Raw genomic sequence first — 20,747 nt, 5'->3', positions numbered from 1 at the left:
TAACATTAGTCTAAATATGTTTGAGTGTATAGTTCACTGTTTTGCTGAGTAATACTGCTCGAACACTCACATTTAAACCATCTTTCATTCACTGCCAAAGAAAACACAACATATTAGATCCTGCCCCCTCCCTGTCATCCTTCCTGCTTCCCAAGCTTCTGTCATATCACTTCTCCGTGTACCTTGTGCTTTTAGTGGAAATGGTATCCTCCAACCTGGCACCACGGATTCCATCCTGTTTCTCCCTTTTTTTTCTTTCCTCTGGGGTGAGAAAATGCCAGTACAGTAAGAGATAGAGCAGTGCAGTGTAACTGTATACCCCCAGAGAAAGGCCTGTACTGCTGCTGCTGCCGCTGCCGACTCCTTTGCCGTGGCTGTGTGATGGCCCTGTTAGCAGCCTGTCTGATACAGCACTTTCTCAAGGAGAAGGTGGCCAAGGACAAATAGCAGCCCTGTAGGATGGTCCATTCAGGACACAGACAGAAAAAGGGGGAGATTTTCCCTCAGAAGGGAGAGAAGCCTACAATCCACCTCGGTACCATGAAGCAGGACAGCTTCTTCCTGTAATAGATGAAATTTCCTTCAGAGTTTCCCCGACTATACTTATGTTTAAGCTCCTACCTTCAAACTCTGTAATTAATTCAATGAGAGGTGTTCATGCATGGTGAAGAGCTAAAGCCTGCACATCCCCTCCCTGCCCTCACAGAGGCAATAAAAAGAAGGAGGCTTGTGTGTTGTATAATTTAAGGAGAACTCAAATCGTAAATGACAGTCAGAATCTGGCTGGAATTCATTGGACATCATTTCCACAGTCCAAAATAGAAAACCCCAGAAGACGGAGTGGGGGAAATGAAATGAACCAGGAAACCTTGGGAAATAAGGGACATACATATACTAACAAACAGCGCATGTGTAATTTTACAGAGAGCTTATGCAGCAGCTCCAGTCTGACCTAAACACAGGCATTTTGTATTTTTGTGTCCAAAACTCAACCAAGAACAATTCTTCCCTGATTACAGACACTTAAAGTGTAAAAAAAATCAGAAAGCCCCTGATCCTGAATATCATTTTAAATTTAATCGTCCGATAAATGACTCAGAATAACCAATCATATCCCATCACGTTCTTGTGTGTTTTACTGCATGATTAAGGACAGAAGGAGGCAAATATATAGCATTCTGCACCAGACTTCCCTCCACCCAGATCTCACAGTGCTTGATCTCCGCCCCTGATATTATCCGTGTAGTGCCCATTTATTTATCTAGTGGCCAGTAGATGTTTCCATTATCTGTCACAAGAAGTTATTATAACCCCATTGTCACTCAAACATTCATGGGAAATTACTTGTATGGAAACAAGGATTGTGCACCAAACCATGAATTCTGAAGTTGAAGGAGTCGTGTCATTTGACTTAATATGGAAATCTTTTGTTACAACCATCTCCATTTTGCATAATGGTTCCCTGAAATTGCACTTTATTCATCACAAACTGCAGCTCATAAATGCAGCAGCTGAGCACCTCTATCAGCCATTTTGATCTGAGATAAAAACCAATCAAGCCCTCCAGAGAATTCCATTAGTTTGATGAGATATGATATTGCTTCGAGCACAAATCTGAAATAGCTGTTTTCAGACAAACCCATTAAAAGTCATTTGATCTTCCGCAGCTAATTATAGAGCCTTCTTAGCAGCGGGCCGCCTTCTCTTGACTCCACCCCCTCCATTCCCCACCTACCCTCCAACTGCTCCCTTCGGTGTTCATCACATCCCGTCCTTATGTTTCAGGACCCTGTTTAGTGCTACTGCGCTATTATTGAGGCACTAGGAGCTGACAGATGGACATTGCGGCCTAGTCATGCAAGGGTGCTGGTATTTTTCAGTAGTCTCCGTTATCATGCTGGTTTGCATTTTGTATCTGCTGCAGAAGTGGCAAGAGGCTGCAGGAGGGTCCGACTTAGGTTGTTCACCGCATAAAAAGACACAGGATGTGGGAGAGCAAGGTCAAACGCTTGAGCAAAAGCCGAGTATAGTAGAACGACATAAAGATAGATGCTCCTGCTGTGAAGTCTGTCTTCCCCATAGAGACATGACTGATTAGCTGTTGCCCTCAGAATGTCTCACTAGAGTTGTATTCTTCACCAGTGTTATTGAAATCCCTCCCGCCCTCCCCCTGCTGAGAGGTTGAGGGAGGGCAGAGCAGGGCCTAATGACAGATAAGCATATCTACATTACATCCATCATTTTCCCGTGGTAAAGCCTGCCTCCTTGCATCGCCTGCAGCATCACAGCTAATGCAGACATGTGGGTTGTGTCTCTGCTCCACTGCTCTATGTCTGCAGGGGGAGAGAAATGAGCAGGGAGCAATGCAATCAGGGCACCAATTCATTTAAAATCAGCCCAGGTGGTCATGGGAGAGTGGCACTGCACACAGGGCACCGTAGACAAACTGCTGTCTGCTTCCAAATGGTAATTAGGGTACGTTGCCAACTTTAGTAGACCCTCATTAGAAAAATGTGTTTGATGTAATAATCTTTCGTCATTATTCTATATGTTCTCAAAAACATTATTCGTGAGCTAAAAAAATATTTTAACATCACCCCCAGAGGGCTTATAGCATATTTGAAGGATTTAGCCGTCTCGCAGTTAACTGCTTAAAAATGTTCCTGTGAAAAAGACTCAGACTTGCTGGCGAGGCAGCACTGAGAATATTTTGCGTTTTCGCCCAATAAATTACTTAAACAATTATCTGTATTGTTTTTTATACCCTTAGTCTTCATTGCACCTAATAGGTGAGTCAATGTTTGCTTCAGCCTACACCTCCTTGATCTACATATATATTTTTTCCCTCTACTTCTGTCTACCTATGGCTTTACTCTTTTTGTCCTATTTTCATGTAGAAATTGTATATGTGGACCAAATACACAGAATTAATTAAGATTTTTATTGACTAATGGTGCAGACAAAATGTGGCAACATGCTGCTAATGTTTGCTGTGGATTTGTTGCATGGAATCCAAATATATTGAATTTAGCTGTAGCATTAAAGTCGGGCCCCTGGTATAATACCAGTAAGGTCAACAACCGTTTCTCCTCCTTCAGCATTCCCACGCAGTAAATCTGTCACCTGCTATCATTTCATGTTGTCAGATATTTTGGAAACATCACTACGTGTCCTTGATCCCATTCTTTCTCCGGCTGCTCTCCTGCTCCAGCGTGGCCACAACTCATGGCTGCCTTGTAACGACTGAACGTGATATTTCCATGTTGTCCTTCAAACTGCTTTTCTCCGCCTGTTCTCAATGTCAGCGCCCACTGAGCTGCATTACCCCCACAGTCCCTCTGATTTAGACACAGTGTTTTTCCTCCCCTCTCCTTTCTCTCAGCTCACCACACATTTTTAGACAAATTGGCTGTTTTGTGTCTTACTTTGCCTCCCTCACCTCCTTCCCCCTCAATCCAGTATCTCTCTATTACACCTCTCACCCCATGGCCACTTTTCCCTCCTCAGTTCCCCAATTTCTCTTCTGCTTGCTCAACAATTACGTGCTCATTAAACAAGGGAGCCCAGGCTGCTGAGAGAGATGTCAGTGACAGAGCTGGAGGCCTCACTGAGGTGCCCTGTTACTGTGGTTCCTTTATTGACAAGTCTGCCTGCCTGTCTGCCAGCCTGCCGGGTCCTGAGGAGCAGCTGCGTGGTCCTGCATGCTGATGAGCGCAGAGCCATCCAGAATGGAAACTGAAAAGGCGGCAATGGGAGTGACAGAAGGAAGGATGCAGCACTGAGTTTTCAGTTACGAAGAGGAGAAAGTGAAGTGAACACAGGTCATTTCTTCCAAATCCTCTCTCCTCAGCGCAAAAGATGAAGCAGTTTGTGCTCTCCAGCGGACGAGAGAGGGGCACACTCCTGTGTCTAATCCTCCTCTTTTAAACTGCTGAGAGTGCAGTTCAAATTGGGGAAAGAGTCGGCGTCCACACAAAGCAGCCCACGGAAAACACAGGCCCATAGTTCACAAACTGAGCCCCCGTCTAACAATCTCCTAAGCCCTAAATCTCCTGTGTAGCCACTGCCAGAGCCAAGCCTGCTGCTGACTTTTTCCCGCCCAGCTATCACTTCTCAACAGGCTCTCTCTCCATCTCATCACCTGAAATTCCCCCACAGAAAGCCAGCGCTGTGTCAGAAATACCCGGCAACCCTCATTAACTCTTCTGCCTTTGGTGATGTCAGGCTTAGACATACACACAGCAGCGATATGCCCTCTTTGCACCTGCACATACATACATGACCTGTACTTCTCCTCCACTCACCGGCTGGATATGGATAGACCTCTCACCCGGCACAGAGAGGCTTTTAATAAATGCACAGGCTATTGCTGATTTAATCATGCTAATGTGTATGTTACAGCGGGACAGTTTATTGGCTATTTGATCTCCATCCCAGCTCACTGGAGAGAGCAGGAAGCAGAAGCTACAGGGGGTAGAATGAGGGGGGGCTCCTAAGGGGGGCGCAACCTTAGGGCAGCACAATGAAGCGAGAACCATGAGAAAGCAACTCAATTTAATATCTTGACTATGATAATGAAGAGAGCAGCTCTAATTCCACTTGAAGAGGAAACAGACAGTGGCGATCATTAGATAGAAGTGAATGTCTAAACCACTCAAGCATAAATTGGAGATGGGGTGTCAGGTTTAGGCTAAATGCATTGTTTGACTTAATGGTGAGGCTAGTTGTTGTGTTTATTTTAGTCATAAACATCTGGCACAGTGATGTCAGGAATGTAATCCGCTCTAGGGCACGTGGAACATAAGCCCGGATAGAGAGGGCTGAGAGGGTCGCCAGCTCACATGGCTCTGAGAGAGAGAGAGAGAGAGAGAGAGATAGACAGATTGAAAGAGTGAGAGAGAAGCAGGTGGAGAGGTAAGGGGTTTTGAGGTGAGAGGAGATGGATACACACAGAGTTGTCCAGAGTGCTCACGGCAAATAGACATGAAAGGAGGGAAATGGAGGTTTGAAGGGGTTACTCATGCAGAGAGCTTCTAGTGGTCAGGAGGGAAGAATGGCGGGTTGTACCGACAGGAGTGTTGACGCAACTTAAACCCATCATCAGTGCACCACGCAAAAAAATTACCTGAAGATGGACCTGAATCCTCGCAGTGCTCGAGTCATTAACACCAAATGAGAAGCAATTATCATCATCCGGCAAGAAATAGTTTTTACACTCCAGCGCCTTATTTATGCAATCATGCACCTGCGTAGCTTAGCAACTAAGCAGCAAGCTCTGGGTGAAACCCTCGGTGTAATTATCTGTTTATCCCTGCAGCACACACTTATCAGTTATTTCTCTGTTGACTGACTTTAATGCCGATACCATCCTTCTCTCCAAGCAGCAACGCAACTTTGGCTATGAATTTGTGGGCTCTTTCTTTGTGTTTGCATATGAGAAATCAGATGGTGGAGGTTCAAATTCAATTAGCGCTCTAATAAATAAATCCACCAGGCAGGATTGCATCTATTACTTATCAATCAATAATTTCTACACTCGTGCTCTATTTTTATTTCTCTTTTTTAACGATGACAGCTAATTGTTATCCAACACAGGAGTTGTTTGTCATGATTGAGATAATTAAACAATACTCCGCCAAGTTCATGTATTGTTGGCTGGCACTCACACTCCTCTGCCCTGCCTCTCCCCCTCACCCTGTCTTTCCTCCTGCTTCCTTTGCGTCTCTCCCGAATTCTCTTGACAGTGATTGGACTAACGAGGAAGCTGTACTCAAGCTCTCGCTATCACTTGACAGGTCTCTCCCAAAATTCGGCAGCAGATACTGCAAATAGTGCATCCTGAGCAGAGACGGAACCATTTTGCTCCCTTGCCTCCTCCTCTATTTCATTCTCCGCCTTTTCTGCCTCCTGCTCCCCAGCCAGTCTGCTCTGCATCTACCTGATGTAGCCAGGTAGGGGAACCCAAATGCAATATTATAATGTCGATGGATAACCGTCAGGGCTGTGTGTAATGTGGCTGGAGAGGTGGACGGAGGGGAGGAATTTTACAGGGAGTTGCGTGCAGTTTGAAATCTGTGTCAACTTGGGCTGTGGGGGGGAAATAGTGCTTAAGTCCCTTCTCCTACTCGACCTTTCTCTACTTGCTTCACCAGCAGCTCCTCCCCTCGGAATAGTAGAATAATGAAATACAAGGTGAGCAGTCCTGAGTGTCTGTCTGACGCGTCGCAGATAACAGAGAGAGAAAGACGGCGAGGCCACACAGTATCGACAACGCTGGTTGTCTGAGAAAAAGTGTTGGCAAAACAGTGTGAAGTGCAGGAGGGGATAGGGATAAAAAATGCGGAGGAGTGATGACCTTTGATCTGTGATGACAGAGTGGTTCAGCTATTTACTCCCCCCGACTGGCTGCCCTTTGGTCACTGACATACAATATAAATCTCTACGGTGCAATTTGCATCAGTTAATAGCTTTGTCTCCTTGTAAAAACACTTGTGCAGTAAAACCTCACTTATGACAGTCCCAGGAACAAAGTCTCCCACACAGATATTAAGTAATTAATCGAACTGTGAATTAGAAACAGGCGCCAGCAAAACAAGAAAAGTTTCCTTTTTTAACAAATTATGGCACAATCTTCCATTTCTAGAAATCTCTGTCTGCCAGTGTGTTGCACACATATCTTAGCATGTATATTGTCGAATGCTCCAGGAAGTGCAATGTCAAATTTGCTGCCATTTAGACACACGATAAGACCAATAACAATACACTTTTGATATACAGGTGACCAGCGCTATGTTGCAGCAGAGGCTGGGACTCATCAACATAAATGAAGTTTTTAGCTTGTTCTAACTATGGCAATGATTGATTATCTATGATGGGGTTCTGTGTACTGAGTAAAGTTTCACCTAACTTTAAATAAACAGGTGCAGCAACAGTTCTGCAGACTTCATCCCACAGACTTTACTTGACGTGGCTCAATAACTGCAGAAAGATGCAACCAGCATTACCACAGACCGACAAACAGTCGATTTCAAATATGCATGTGTAGAACGGGCAATACAGCAAAAAAACCATGATTAGAACATTAATTGCATTTTTTGTTAAAGCCTTGTTTTTACCTTATTCTACCTCCAGTAAAATCAGGAAACTTACAGCATGAACCCAGAACACTGTTCACCAGAATCACTTTGAATCCCTTATAATTTGACTATGAAAATGAATTAAATGCCCCTGGAGAATATCATTACCTTCTTTAATCAGTCTTCTGACAGAATATTTCATTAGAGGAGAAAATGGCGTCTACTACCATGACATCTATTTTGCCTTAAAATCCCCTCTGAGCTCTCATTTACAAAATATCAAAAGATGATGTGGTTCTAATTAGCATGATACTGCTGGACTAAAATATGTTGTGTAATCCTCATGTTTTCTAGTGTTTATTAATCTATCTGACAAGCAACATTAGACAGGGCAGGAGTGGAAGATGAGATTCCTCTAGCCCACCAACTGGAGCTGCGTATTAATAGCCCAGACACACCTTCTCCCCAGTGAAAAAGCAATGAACCACAGGGAGAGCAAAAAAAGTACTTTGCTCTAATTAAGAGTTTCTTTCTTCTCTTCTATTTGCCTAGCATCGTTCCACTTCTATGCATTTACATTAACATGGCAGCCGTTAATTTGACACCCGTCCAAAACCATTTTCAGTGAACACACAGATCTAATTGCTAGATCACAACAATTACAATCGACCTACAGTCTGGAGTGCAGAGGTGAGAGGGACAGAAGAAGGCACTTGTTGGAATGCATACCTCCACCGATCCCCCTAAATTCAACCAACCCACACCAAATTGCACACACATAAGTCCTAGAACCCCACTGTCCTACCAGTGTTGCATATTGCATGGTACAAACAAAAAAAAAACCGCTGCTGCATGTTGTTCCCAGCATGAATGTTCATGGCTATTCATGCGCCAACACCCAGAAGTTCAATGCCCATCATATCGTCAGCATTGAGACTGCCAAAATAAACAATAAGAAATAAGTGCGATCACCTGGGTGTAAAGGAGAAGGTGCTGATAAAAAACCTGTATCTACTGCAGAGTCATTTGACTGATGATATCTTTTTTCTCATTGCTGACAAAAGCCAAATGTAAGTGGGGGTTGATGAGTTTTTAACTAGTGTAAAAGGCGTTGAGGTTTTGTGGAAATCCGATAAGTAGTTCTCAGACATAGCTCTAGAAGTTGTTCTTGAACCTTTTCTGTGGAGTGTAAACCAAGACTTTCAAGAGCAAACATGAATCGAAAAACAGCTTTTCTCTGTGTTAACATGCTTCAGATTGTTTAAAATGACATAAATGGGACTTTATCTTGTGCCACCCTTTTGCAGCTACACCTTTTAATTCTAATTTGATATCCTCCAACTGGGATTATAACGATTAATGAAGGCATGTATTCACCATATGACAAATGTATTGTGGAGTTGAAGAATTGACTGAAATTCTATTAACACATCGCTGCTAACACAGACGAATGAGTGTGAAGCAGTATTTCGGGAAGTTGGAACAAGCATGTTTTCTCTCTCTCTCTCATGCTGTATTTGCATCAGATGAAAATTTGTATTAGAATTTCATCTTATTTTGGCAGCTGAAGTAGTTTTGCAGTCGGCGGCTTGTGTTTACAAAAGCTAGAGGACAAACTCCTTGTCTGAGTGCGGATGTTACCAGGAGCTCCTCCGTCAGTCCTGCTCCTATCATGAAGTCAGAAAACAAACACACAGGATTACTGAGTTTTTCTTTCAAGTCTGTGTCTGTTCTTTTGTTCTTGTGCGTCATTGACTCTGCGTTCATGTCGCCTCTTATCACATTTCAACACTGATAAAACAAGAAAATGGCCGATCTAACCACAAATGCGGATCCAACCAGATCTGTTTCTAAAATAAGGTTATTTATTCCTTTTTGAAAGTGAATTTTTTATTTACATTCTGCACCCAATTTTAAATAGGAAAAAAACAATGTATTATGAGCCTTATGTCGCCCATTGGTTTGTAAGCTACATCTTGGATTTCTGAAACCAGAATGAACCTTATATGGAGGAGCAGGGAGCTGGAGCCTGACTGAGAGCTCGAGTACACTCCATGTCTGAATGCATACAAGGATTTTTCGTATATTTGACTCTAAATGGGACCATAATTTACTCACCCAGACTCTGTGTGGGGCTAACCTCCAGCGACACTTCCTGCTAACTACCATTACTGCGTTTCTGATCATGATTTCTCTCAGAGCTCGTGCGGTGACTTTCTGTTTGGTAAATATTTCAAAAGAAACCAACGGCAGATGTGGCAGCGCCAAATGAGCGCCATTTTTTCGTTGATCTGTGAAGTGAACACAGCTTTGTGTTCTGTGTTTCTGCAGCATGCTTGTGCATCAGAGGATGTGTGTGCAGACCTATGGAGCTGAGGGTCATTTTCATGTATGCACACAAGGACACGGCATCGTGCCAAATGGGGCAGAGCAGCTGTTATTGTGAGCATCGTCCTCTGTGCCATTCGCTCAGCTTCCCATCTCTTCTGTCTCATATGCCAGTCTCTCACGACTGTGGCCTCATTCCCTCTTTCTGCATTCTATTCTCTCTCTCTCTCTCTCTCTCTTGAATCCCCCCTCTGATGCCTTTTCTTTTTTTCTCCTTCCTGTCTTTTTGCTCTGTCGCTGTGAGCTTCTGATGATCTATCTCCCTGCTTCTTCTCCCCCTGCTCCACTTCTTCAATCTGTTTCTCTCTTTTGCCCTCGTCTTTTCCCTCCTCTCTCTTTCCCCCTCTCCCCCTCTCTCTGCCTCTCTTTCTTCTGCTGCCTCAATGTTCCTGCATGTGAATAGCTGGGATGCTTTTATAGAAGGTTTCCATAGTGACGGGCCATTTGAACAAGTCGTTTGCTGTAAGCCGGAGAGAGGCCATGTTATCTCGGCCTGACACACAGGCAGACCTGTGCCACTCAATCACCACAGCGGTTACCTTGCAAACTGCGAGCTGCTTCACATCTTCTGTCTGGAGCTTAATTAGGAAGGCAACTCGCTGCCGTTCATCTCCGTGCACCGAGCACAGCGACTTTAGGGCGACCCTCGGCGAGATCAGTTTGCAGCTCAATCATAGCTCTCCTTGGAAACTGTAAGTGAGGTTTATTTTCAGGTGGGACATGTATTAACACTAGTTAATAATGACCACAGAATAGGATCCAATTTACTTTGCAGTCAATACATAACTACTGGGTTTTCATCTTCCCTTTCCATTTATTTTGAGATTTTACTTAATCGCTAAAGTGAAGCAAATAACAGATGAACACAACACTTTAGTTTAAGAGATATATAGGAGATTGGGTTTAATTTTTGAGAAATATATATATATAATTTATTTATAGCTGGTGGCCGATGCTGATATTAGGAAGTAGAACATTTACAATAACAATATATGGGCTGAAACATGCATAAAAATACTAAAATAAATGTAGTAATATAACAAAATAGTAATAAAACAATCACTGAATTAAATTTTTTTTTATCATATTTTGATGTAACATATGAACATAAATCTACATGTTTTCTGCATCATTTATTCTGTAAAATAAAATAATATTCACAACAAAGTTTCTTATGAATAAAAGACAAACAAATTAACAGTCATAAAAGAATAAAAAAAATAAGTTTTCATATTTGCAAACAAACACTATATTGATGGTCACATTAGCCTTATTTATCAGCGATAAATCAGTCAGCCTCTATTTTTGACCTTTTAGATATTTCTGTATTCAAGTTCCATCTTTATTTAACAACTGGGGCTGAAAATCCAATGTATTCTCTCAAATAATTTTTGTATCTTTTGTTTGCTTCTAGCACTTATTGTCATAGTGTTACATTCAACTCATTAGGTTCCAGTTTGATCTCTTCAAGGAAAAACTCATCAAGTGAGATAACAAGATCCAGTCGGATAAACTTGCATTTGAGAGCTAAATTACATTTTAAAGGTCCAGTGTGTAAGAATGAGGTGAAAGGGAACTATTGGCAGAAATTTAATGTAGAATAATTCTCATGATGTTTTCACTAGTTCGTTTCATCAAAATTGTATGAATTGTAGTTTTAAGGCCCTTTATATTTAAATACTTTATATTTACATGGAGGGGACCATCTCTACGGAGGCCAGACTGGACAAACTAAACACCTTTTGAGATTTTATGACAACTGAAGCTACCACAGGTTATTTTTCATGTTTGGAAGGGGAGGGTGAGGTGAGGGGTGTTCAGCTGCAACATGCAATTTCAACACTAGATATCACAAGATTCTACACACTGTACCTTTAAATCCAATCAGCAATTTAGAATGAGTAATTTCTATTGTAACAGATAGAAATATTCTCAGCAAGTCTCCCTCAAATCCTCCATCACTTTGAAGTCTCCCAGCCTTTCCCTTCTGAATAATTTTTGTCTTGGTTTGAGACATGAAAGGAAATAATGGACATGGCTGCATCAGTGGTATTTCACTGTGGAGCAGCTCCGTACAGTCTCATTAACGTAGGCAAGTTCGATCAAGCTCAGGTTGAACTGTAACGATTACAACCAATCTCACCGTCTGTTCCCTGGTAGCTGTTAGCTGGTGGCGCATCATGGTCAGTACCATGTCTTCCATGGTGGATGTAGGGTGTGTGGTGACAGTGTTGCTCTGCTCACTGTGACACTTTGGGGCAGAAGCAACAGCAGACTGGACCTCTCTGGGTATGAATGATGGGAGTTTAATGAGCCACACAGAGGTGACTGCTTGTGAACGGAGGCTTTGTATTCAGCTCTCTGGAGAATCTCAGTGTTTCCTCCAACTCCATAATGCTGCTTTCAGACATGCACTGAACTCCAGCACATTTCCTGAAATCTACTGGAGGGTAGCAGATAAGAACACAAACATCTCAGTCCATTGCCCCTGACATTTTACGGGAACTTTTCCAACCAGTCCCTAACATGCATGCAGGGTAACAGTGAGTAGCTCCTCCGGTGCTGCCCATCACTCAACCATCTCTCCCATTGCATGTCTATGACCCCTTTGTGTGTGTGGTTGTGTTTCAGGGTTAAAATGAGTGAAAAAAATAGAATTTCCCCTTGAGGGATTAATAAAGTATCTCTTCTTCTTCTTCTAGTTAACAGTCACTTTCACAAGCTTCTTTCAATAGGATCGACAGATCCTCTTTCTTCTCGGAGGAGGTGCATGTGTGAATGCAAATGTCATGCTTCCTGGCCTCTTGGCATTGAGTCTGTATAAGAGGAAGTGAAAAGTAGTGGTGGTTTCTTTTAAATAGGGAGAATCCCAAATAGTTTACGAGTTACTGTAAATTTCACAACTTCACGTCATTGTTTCGAGGGAAATTACGTCGGCACTGACTGGAAAGTCTGTTCCTCAAACTGTGAGGGCCGTTTTTTGGCACAGCGGTGGCTCATAGAACAATCCTATGCAGTCTGGAGACACTTCAAATGGCAAAGACAAAAGGCCATTTCATTCGGACACAGGAGCTCATTTGCATTGCAGTGATGGGTTGCCCTTTTGATTCAGAGTCTACGAACATGACACCTTCTTTCCTTTTATTATTCTGGTTTTACTGTCTGACCTCTTTCAGGGTGGGAGGTGGTGGAGGTGTTTGCCCAGAGGGAAAATGTCACTGTCCCTTTGTCACTGAAATGTCCTCCCACTTCTCTGCTGTTATCTGCTGCTGGTGAGCTGTTTGTGTAGCAATGGTGTCAGTGGCTCAGGCTGCAGCCTTCCCACGATAGTTTGATGAACAATTAAAGGGGCATTTAGGACTTTTGATAAAAATCCATGGCTAAGCAGAAAGGTTTACTCTGATACCTTAGAATAAGCTTGAAATAAGATTATCTTTAAAAGTCATATAGATTCAACATGAACACTGAGTGACCAGGCAAAGCCAGGTGATAAACTATATTGATATTATATTAGCCCAATGGTGTGTAAGTAAATACTGTGGCACATTAGATTCTTGGGGATGTAACTCATGTTATTTTAGTAATACTTTATCATATGAATTATTTTTTTGTCAATATCTTCTGGAGCAACAATTTAATGACAGGAATTTCTAATTATCTTAGAATTTTAGAAATGCATGACAAAATAAGATATATGAAGATGTTACCGTGGAATCTTTGGGCTCAGACCACTCCTGTGTATACAAAGTATCAACTGAATTTCTTATTGCTTTTCATATTATATATTTGTGGTGGGAACTGTCAGCTCATGTAAACATCTTAACCAGCGATTATTGTGTTCATTGTCGGAATAAGCAAAACACTCATCAATATTTTAAATAGTTATTGGGATTCACAGACTACTACCTCTATTACCTTTTTGGGGGTGTTTTCAATATTGTTCATTTCACTGTGAATAATTGATGGATCTTGATGGAAAACAAATGAAAAATCCGGATCTAGTGAATTTAAATGTGGTTTCAAAGTGGACTGGTGGGACTATTTATTCTAATCCTTGACATAAAATGAACAAAGGGAAACCATTGCAACTCTGTTTGGAAAGTAGTTGCATGGATCCGAGTGATGGGAAACTACAATTTTCCCCGTAGCAGCAGCTTAAATTCCTGACTAAAACTGCTCTCTAAAATTCTTTAATGTAAAAAACAGTAAACACCAGAGTCCGCCCGCTCCGTCTCTACAGAGCTAAGATTAGCCTGCAGGCTGCCTCACAGTAATGATGTCATTAAAGTATTTGAAAATGTCATCTCTTCATCACCGTTTATTTTTGAAGAGCTGAATATATGAAAAGAATTCCACAGAGGTGTTTTCATGTCTCGAGATGACCAGAAATCTCTGCATCTCAGCAAAGTTATCATTAATCAGTGACAAACTCCTGCTGTAATGACCCTCCCGGGAAATTCAGTTCAGGATACAATAAACAAGCATATGTTCTATAAAAGCTGTTATATAAAAGCTATCATTGACTCTAATAAAGAAATTAAAATGCTGTAATTGCTTTGCTCCACTTATTAGTGCAGCGCAGTAATTGCAGCTCCCTCATATACACATCAACACTTTTTATTGGAAGCAATAAAAAAATGGAAATCAGAATTTATTTAATGTGCCTACATATTGTGCATGTTTTCCTGTACATGCGTGTGGCTTTCTCACCACTGTCTATCTTATTTAAGCATTAAGTCACCACAGGGAAGGATTAGGGGGATTAACAGTGCTAGGCATTTCTCCGCAGAGTCACATGGACACTAAGCATTCTGGGAACCCACAAGTCCTGACCAGTGCCTCATTCTGGAGCTGCTTTTATAAGGGCCAGACTCCGAGGATGGCTTCACCATACCACTGCTAGAATTAGACACCGCTCTGTGAGGCCTGCACGCTTTATGTTGACACCAGAGCTGATTGCAGTGGAGCTGCTTCTGTCTCTAACACAGGCAGTTTACCATGTGTTTGTCGCAAAATTTCAGCCGGGAACCATGAGCCAACCTTTCATTAGACCATCTGGAACTTTGTTTACAGTTTGTTATGGCTGTGTCAAAGTTACTGTCTCTGTGTCCGTACTGGAGAATCATCACCGCAACTCAAAATCAGAGTGTTGCGAATATTATTATATGTCCTCTCAGTTTGTGTCCTTGGCGCTCTCTCTCTCACACACACACACACACACTGCTGTTCACGCTTCCATTGTTGTTCTGAGACCACACACATGCACAAATACACATCAGATTAGCTTCTTGCGTCATGCCCAGATACTGTGTCGAAGGTCATGTAATAAGTGACCCGTAGGTTCAGGGGCATATTTTAAAACCTCAATAGGAATACCACCTCTGGTGTTTGTTTGTGTTAATTAGTACCAATAGTCTTATAGTGCTTTAAGACCATACAGTCTATGTTTAAGACATACACTGAACTCTGGACATTCTCCTGAGATTCTCCTGAAATTCTCCAGAGGGGATGTGAGAATGCAAAAAATGAGCCAAGCACGTAAAAGATGTTGTTAAAGACGCTAACTTGTTAAGACAAGACTTTAGAGCGTTTTGGTACAAACAACAAATATGGCTGGAAACAACAACGAATGATGTCCACTGCAGAAGTTTTACGCAATTTCCTCCTTCCTACAGGCGCCTTATCTCACCTGAATGTTTCAGACATTTTCCTGTTGTTTTAAACTCGTCTGACTCAATCTCCTGCTGCGTTCTTCATATCTTAAAGGAGAAGTCTTAAGAAAGTTCAGTTCTAAATGTCTGGACATTTTCGAGTTCATGTCTGAAAACGGCTTTAGTTGCTCATGATATGAGGCTTCATTTCCTCCCTTTCACAACTAGAGGAAACTATTTTCTGTCTTTTATAAAAACAGTTTGCAGAGACTCAAACATTGCCTGAACTGAACAGTAAATGTAATGCTTTCATATGGTTTCTTTGATTTTCAGTTATTGCAGCTACACTCAGCATTTCATGTGAATGCGTTCATTTACACTCGGCCTGCTATCCATTATCCACCTCAAGAAATGAAAGTCACGTATTTCAAATAATTTTTTAGATTCATGAGACACTGTTGTATGTTTTGAGAACAATAACAAGTAAATTAATGAAGTATGAATCACAAAATGATTGATGGTGTTGTGTAATTTAGATTTCTGCAACTCCAAATAACATGGCCCTTCTGCTTTAAGTGTTGCCAGGTAACGTTTTCCAAAAAGAAACAGAGACAGATTTACCACCGTGTGTGCATCTGTGTTACTCATTAGAGATCCAGGCTCAAAAGGTATATTTATCTGTTACCAGAATAAGAAAGGAGTGTTTGCTGTGTGAATTGGATGTTCCGTGCGTTATTTCCTGACAAGCTCTGTCATGCTGTAGCTTGTTTTATATGAAACTTGGCTCTGCACACAGAGCAGGCTAATAAAACATGTTTGTGTGCACTGCTGGAGGCTGCGACAGACAGGCGGTGCGTTTGCAAAGACTGAAAATGAGCTAAATGATGCTCAGCCCACACAGCTTTTGACAAGCTTCTGTGGTGGCAGGCCTGTCCTTCCCACCTGCAAGTCGCCTCACGCAAATCTTTATTACATTACAGCTCGCACTCATTTGAGAACATGTTAAACCAGGATGTAAGTCAATCAGCGCACCTTCCCTGCTGCAGTTGTCTATTTACCGTCACTGCCTGAGCTCCATGCCTCTCCCTTTTCTCCAAACTTCCACTCCCTCCTTTTTCTCTTCCACCTTGCTGAACCTCCCCATGGAAGCAGATGTTCACACGTACTCATGATAAAACATCCCACTGTGAGTCAGATGCTGAATGCTGGATGAGTTTTATTTGTTAGGTGTGGTGGAATTTGTTTTCCTGTGATTGTGTTTGACACCAAACCAGAACTAATCACTTCAAATGTATCACCTAGAGCTACAAACCCTCATGTTTTTGAAGTAAAATATAGTAACGTGATAGAACCACCATGATTGAAAACATTAAGGATATGTTATTAGGACCATAATGTATCCTGACTAAATCTCAATATATCTTTATGCTTTTACATCTACATCCCACCTTTCTTTCTTTTCTTTCCACCTTTAAAAATGTTGTTGATTACTCATCCTGTAAATCCCAGTTAATAACATGTGATTACAGGCTTCGGGGAAAACCAGCCGACACTTAAATTCTTGTAAATCCTCCAGGTCTATCAAGCTGAATCAACACTAACAGCTACATGAGTCTTCAGAGATATTTGCGTGTTTGTTTGAAGCAGGACCGTCAATATCATCAACAGATTTCTGCACTCAGTCGATCAGGCGAATAAGCTGCAGGACAAGTGATCCTGAAGTGCAACTGTCAGTTTAAATTTAGCGTTCTTTGTTTCACCCACTTCTGAACTTTAAAATCAAGTCACTGTTGGCACGAAGTCTTGCCCCAAACCTCTGTTTCATGTGGAAACTCGACAAACTGCAGAAGCAAATTACTGTCAGGTTCTTTCATGTGACCTTTAAGGAGTTCAGTCACATCAAATCAGAGTGAAAAGGAACTAAACACTATGCAGCCCACAGTTAACTGCAGTTTTTTTTCATCCATGGCTTCCTCCTGTGTCTCAGGGCCGTAAGGCCAATTCATGGTTCATGGTTAAAGCTACACCGTAGGTGCACACCTTCACCTTGAGCTGTAGTTACATTTTTGGGAGATGCTTGTCAGGTTACGGCGGAGGGATCTGCGTAGGGTACACGTCTACACATTTGACATAGAAGCATGAATTGGGCTTTACAGTCAACGCAAAGCATCTCTGCCATGCTGACGTAGACCACATTGTTTAAACAGGGAATGTCCAGGAGCCTGTTCATCTCAAAATTAGGTGTGTTCAAGTGGATTGTTTGCACATTGTTAGCTTGAGGAAGCAGGGAGAACTTTGGACCTACAAAATCTAGTCTGAGGTCAGTGGCACAGTACTTCACTGTTATTAGCACATTATCAAGATAGTAATATGTGCTACATAGGCAGGTGCACAACATTTTCCTTTGCAAATACACTCTTAATATCAGTTTGCCAACATGCAAATGCACCAGGCTGTTAAAGGGAATCAGTCACTCTGATTGGTTTATTCCAAGTTGTGCGTGCAACCGCAGGTGGAATGTTGCTACCTGTTACTACATGTGTTTTAGACCTTGCATTTAGATGTTTAAAATGAACCCTAAGAGTTCATTTCTCTTTTTTACTTGTCTGATTCAATTTTATAATGGCTGATGGAAAAGATCATGATTGGGTCTTGAATGATTGTGCAGGACTGAGTCACAATACTTTTTTTTTTTTTTTTTATCAGATTCAAGATCAGATAAAAACTATTCACATGTCTCAAGAGCTTATTTGGTTCTATCTCTTGCAGTCATGTGTGTCTGTGTTAAAGGATGTCGGCTCTTTCAGCAGAATTAACTGTTCAGTCTGTTTTCTGGAGACCAGTAATCCTTCTGGCTCAGGTAACAGTAGTGATGACAAAGGATGACATGAAATTCTTCTTCTGCCTTGCTGCTCCTCCTCGAGCCCTCAGTCTTGACATTTCTCAGGCTCCCCACAGCCTCCATGGCACTTCACTTTGTCTGGCCCTGAGCGGCTCTTTCTGAAGTACTAAACGAGCATGTGACTGCATATTTAAGGCAGTGGTATTTAACCACCTCCTCTCTGCCTCCACTGCCACTGCCACACTTGAAGAATTAAAGACACACTGAGACTTAACCACTTTAGTGGAGTCAAAGGGGTGTAGGGAAAGCTCCGACGCTTGTTTTTCCACAGCCGCAGTGACTCGTCGTGGTCAGGCTGTCACTGCCTCCCTTGTCTTCTTCCCGAATCTGCATCTCTCTGTATCCCTCATATCCTCCCCACCTCTCTGCTCCTCTCATACACCCCAAGCCAATCTGACAAAGGAATGAGAGGGAGGAGAGCAAACAAGACTGTGATGGTGCAGAGAGAGAGAGAGGGAGGAGTGGCGCGGGACAAAAACACAGAGATGGCAGGAGAGAAGGAAGGAAGGAGAGGAAATGAGGTTGAATCTGAGGCTGTTGTGCCTCCAGGATCAAATCAAGCCAGTCCAATGTTTGTTTGCTTCACTGCCTGGATGAACATGTGCCTGTGTGCCTGTTTTTTCTGAATTTGTTTGATGATTGTGTATTATGATTGTGTGCGGGCACCAGTGCCTGTGCGGCTGAACGTATGCATGAATGTGTGTGTTTTTGCCTGGTGCGATATTCAGTTTATGTGCGTGTGCGTGCAGACTTGGCTCTGGCTGGCTCTGCAGCTCATCACACACCACAGCCAACTGGTGATTACACAGCACTTGTTTTGTCCTCGCTCTTCTCTGTTTGTCACCCATTATCAGCCTGCGAGCCTGCACAGAATTAGACGAAGAGCTTTGTCTAACATGCTGCTGCTCAAGTCTCCCGCTTCAGCCGTTTTCTCTGTGGCTCGGCACTGCGGAGGACACCTCAGGCTTAGGTCCCAGCAAACAGTCAGACATTTGAGTCCAACACTCATCACTCGATTCCCTCATCTCTCTGGGGCTCGAGCCTTGTTTACTCAGCCTGATGACATTATGACAATGAAAAGGGGATAGGTTCTGTTCCACTTCCTCTCTGGAGACTCCCTGCTGAGTGTTTTTTGGAAAGTTTGTGATTCTGAGCAATATCCCCTTGCTAATTCATTAGAGTTCCCTGTGCCGTGACCACCCCTAGCATCAAGCAGGTATTGGCGGGCTGTGATTTATTGTCTCAGTGAGGAGCCCTGCACAGAGTCATTTGAAAGGCAATCATGGGAAAGCTGATTACACAGTAGTTTGGGACAGTTGGTGTCCATTCTCTGCAGAGTGGTGTTTAGTTATTCTGAGTGAAGGATGGAACAGACTGGGTGTTGCTGCTTCCTGCTGCCTGAGTTCAGAAAATGATGATAGGAAGGACAACAGGGGAAGAAAGATAGCACATTTCCTCTGCAGGGCAGGGAGGTAAACAATGATGGGAAACTCACAGAAAAAAACAGAAGTATTTTTTAACAAATCCTGCGCTACTGCAGAGCACACATTTAATCAAGGTACATGTGTTGTTCTGTACATCTGAGGGGATAGTGGATCAACAACCCTTGTGTTTACCTTGAGGAGTAAATGATCCACCCATTGTGGTCCCAGGAGGTCTGAATGAGCAAAGCTCTGCCCTCAGCCAGGAATGTCCTGGTTTGTGAGGCATGACGTACCGCAGTTTTCTTTTTCTTCTCTCTTGCTTCTCTGTGGGCAGCCTCTCAGTCACTCAATGGGCATCAGAGCAAAAAAAAAAAAACCCTTGTGCACAAATCCAATCAAACCCCTGCTCGTTTGACCATCAACCCGGCCAAACATTCCCGAGATGCATTTAATTTGTCTCGTGTCTGAGCCCCCCCCGCTCTCTCAGCACTGCAGCATTGAGTTGCGGTAGCAGCCAAGTGTTGACAGGCAGGACTGATGATGTTTCTCCATCACGTCTTGAATAGTTACCCGTTGCAGTACGTGAGCAGAACCTGCTATATATGTTCAGACTCAGAGCCAGGCTGCTGCTGTGTCAAACTCATAACAGTGTTTATGAAACAAGTGAGTGGAGCAAATACTGTCTCAAGTCTGTCAGCCAGAAAACTCAAGGGCTTTTATAGGCTATGCAATAATCGACTGCAGTAACCCCCCGTCTAACACTCTTTTTCTCTTTGTCTGCAGGCACTAGCAGCCAATGCAGGCACAGGCTTTGCAGTGGCTGAGCCGCAGGTGGCGATGTTCTGCGAAAAGCTCAACATGCATGTCAACATTCAGACCGGCCGCTGGGAACCCGACCCATCCGGAACCAAGAGCTGTGTAGGAACCAAAGAGGGTGTGCTGAAGTACTGCCAGGAGGTGAGTCCCTGTGACACAGACACACCTCTAACCTCCCACCTCCATCCATAGCATAGAGGTCGTGAAATTCAAGCATCAGTTAGAAAACATTCATACTGTCCACACTGGCATTTTAGCTCCAAAGCAGTAATAATTCGATCCAAACTAAATGTTACACAATGATAAATATCAGTCCCTTACATATGCCAGATTTTTTCCCCATCAAACGGAAATGTTGAAACCATACAGCCCATCTCAAAATTTTAAAGAAAGTGCAATTTTCCTCGATTAGCCCCCTGATCCACATCTTGATCACTACATTTAAAAATTTAGACCTAAATGTGATGGTTGATTTCCTGACCCATACCAC

General features: G+C 42.7%; 1 protein-coding gene across 8 annotated transcripts in view; it reads left to right on the top strand.

The window, feature by feature from the left end:
• The window catches only part of aplp2 (amyloid beta (A4) precursor-like protein 2), a 53,958-nt gene that overhangs the window by 6,470 nt on the left and 26,741 nt on the right, over positions 1 to 20,747 (top strand). For all 8 annotated transcript variants that reach the window (XM_020088495.2, XM_069534979.1, XM_020088497.2 and 5 more), the window contains exon 2: positions 20,225 to 20,398. In XM_020088495.2, coding sequence (XP_019944054.2) covers positions 20,225 to 20,398 — 174 coding nt within the window. The remainder of the gene's footprint in view (positions 1 to 20,224; positions 20,399 to 20,747) is intronic.

The sequence above is a fragment of the Paralichthys olivaceus genome, chromosome 11 (genome assembly GCF_024713975.1).
Source record: "Paralichthys olivaceus isolate ysfri-2021 chromosome 11, ASM2471397v2, whole genome shotgun sequence".
Taxonomy (NCBI): domain Eukaryota; kingdom Metazoa; phylum Chordata; class Actinopteri; order Pleuronectiformes; family Paralichthyidae; genus Paralichthys; species Paralichthys olivaceus.
The sequence above is the reverse complement of the archived record's forward strand: the minus strand, read 5'-3'. Positions and strand labels throughout refer to the sequence as shown.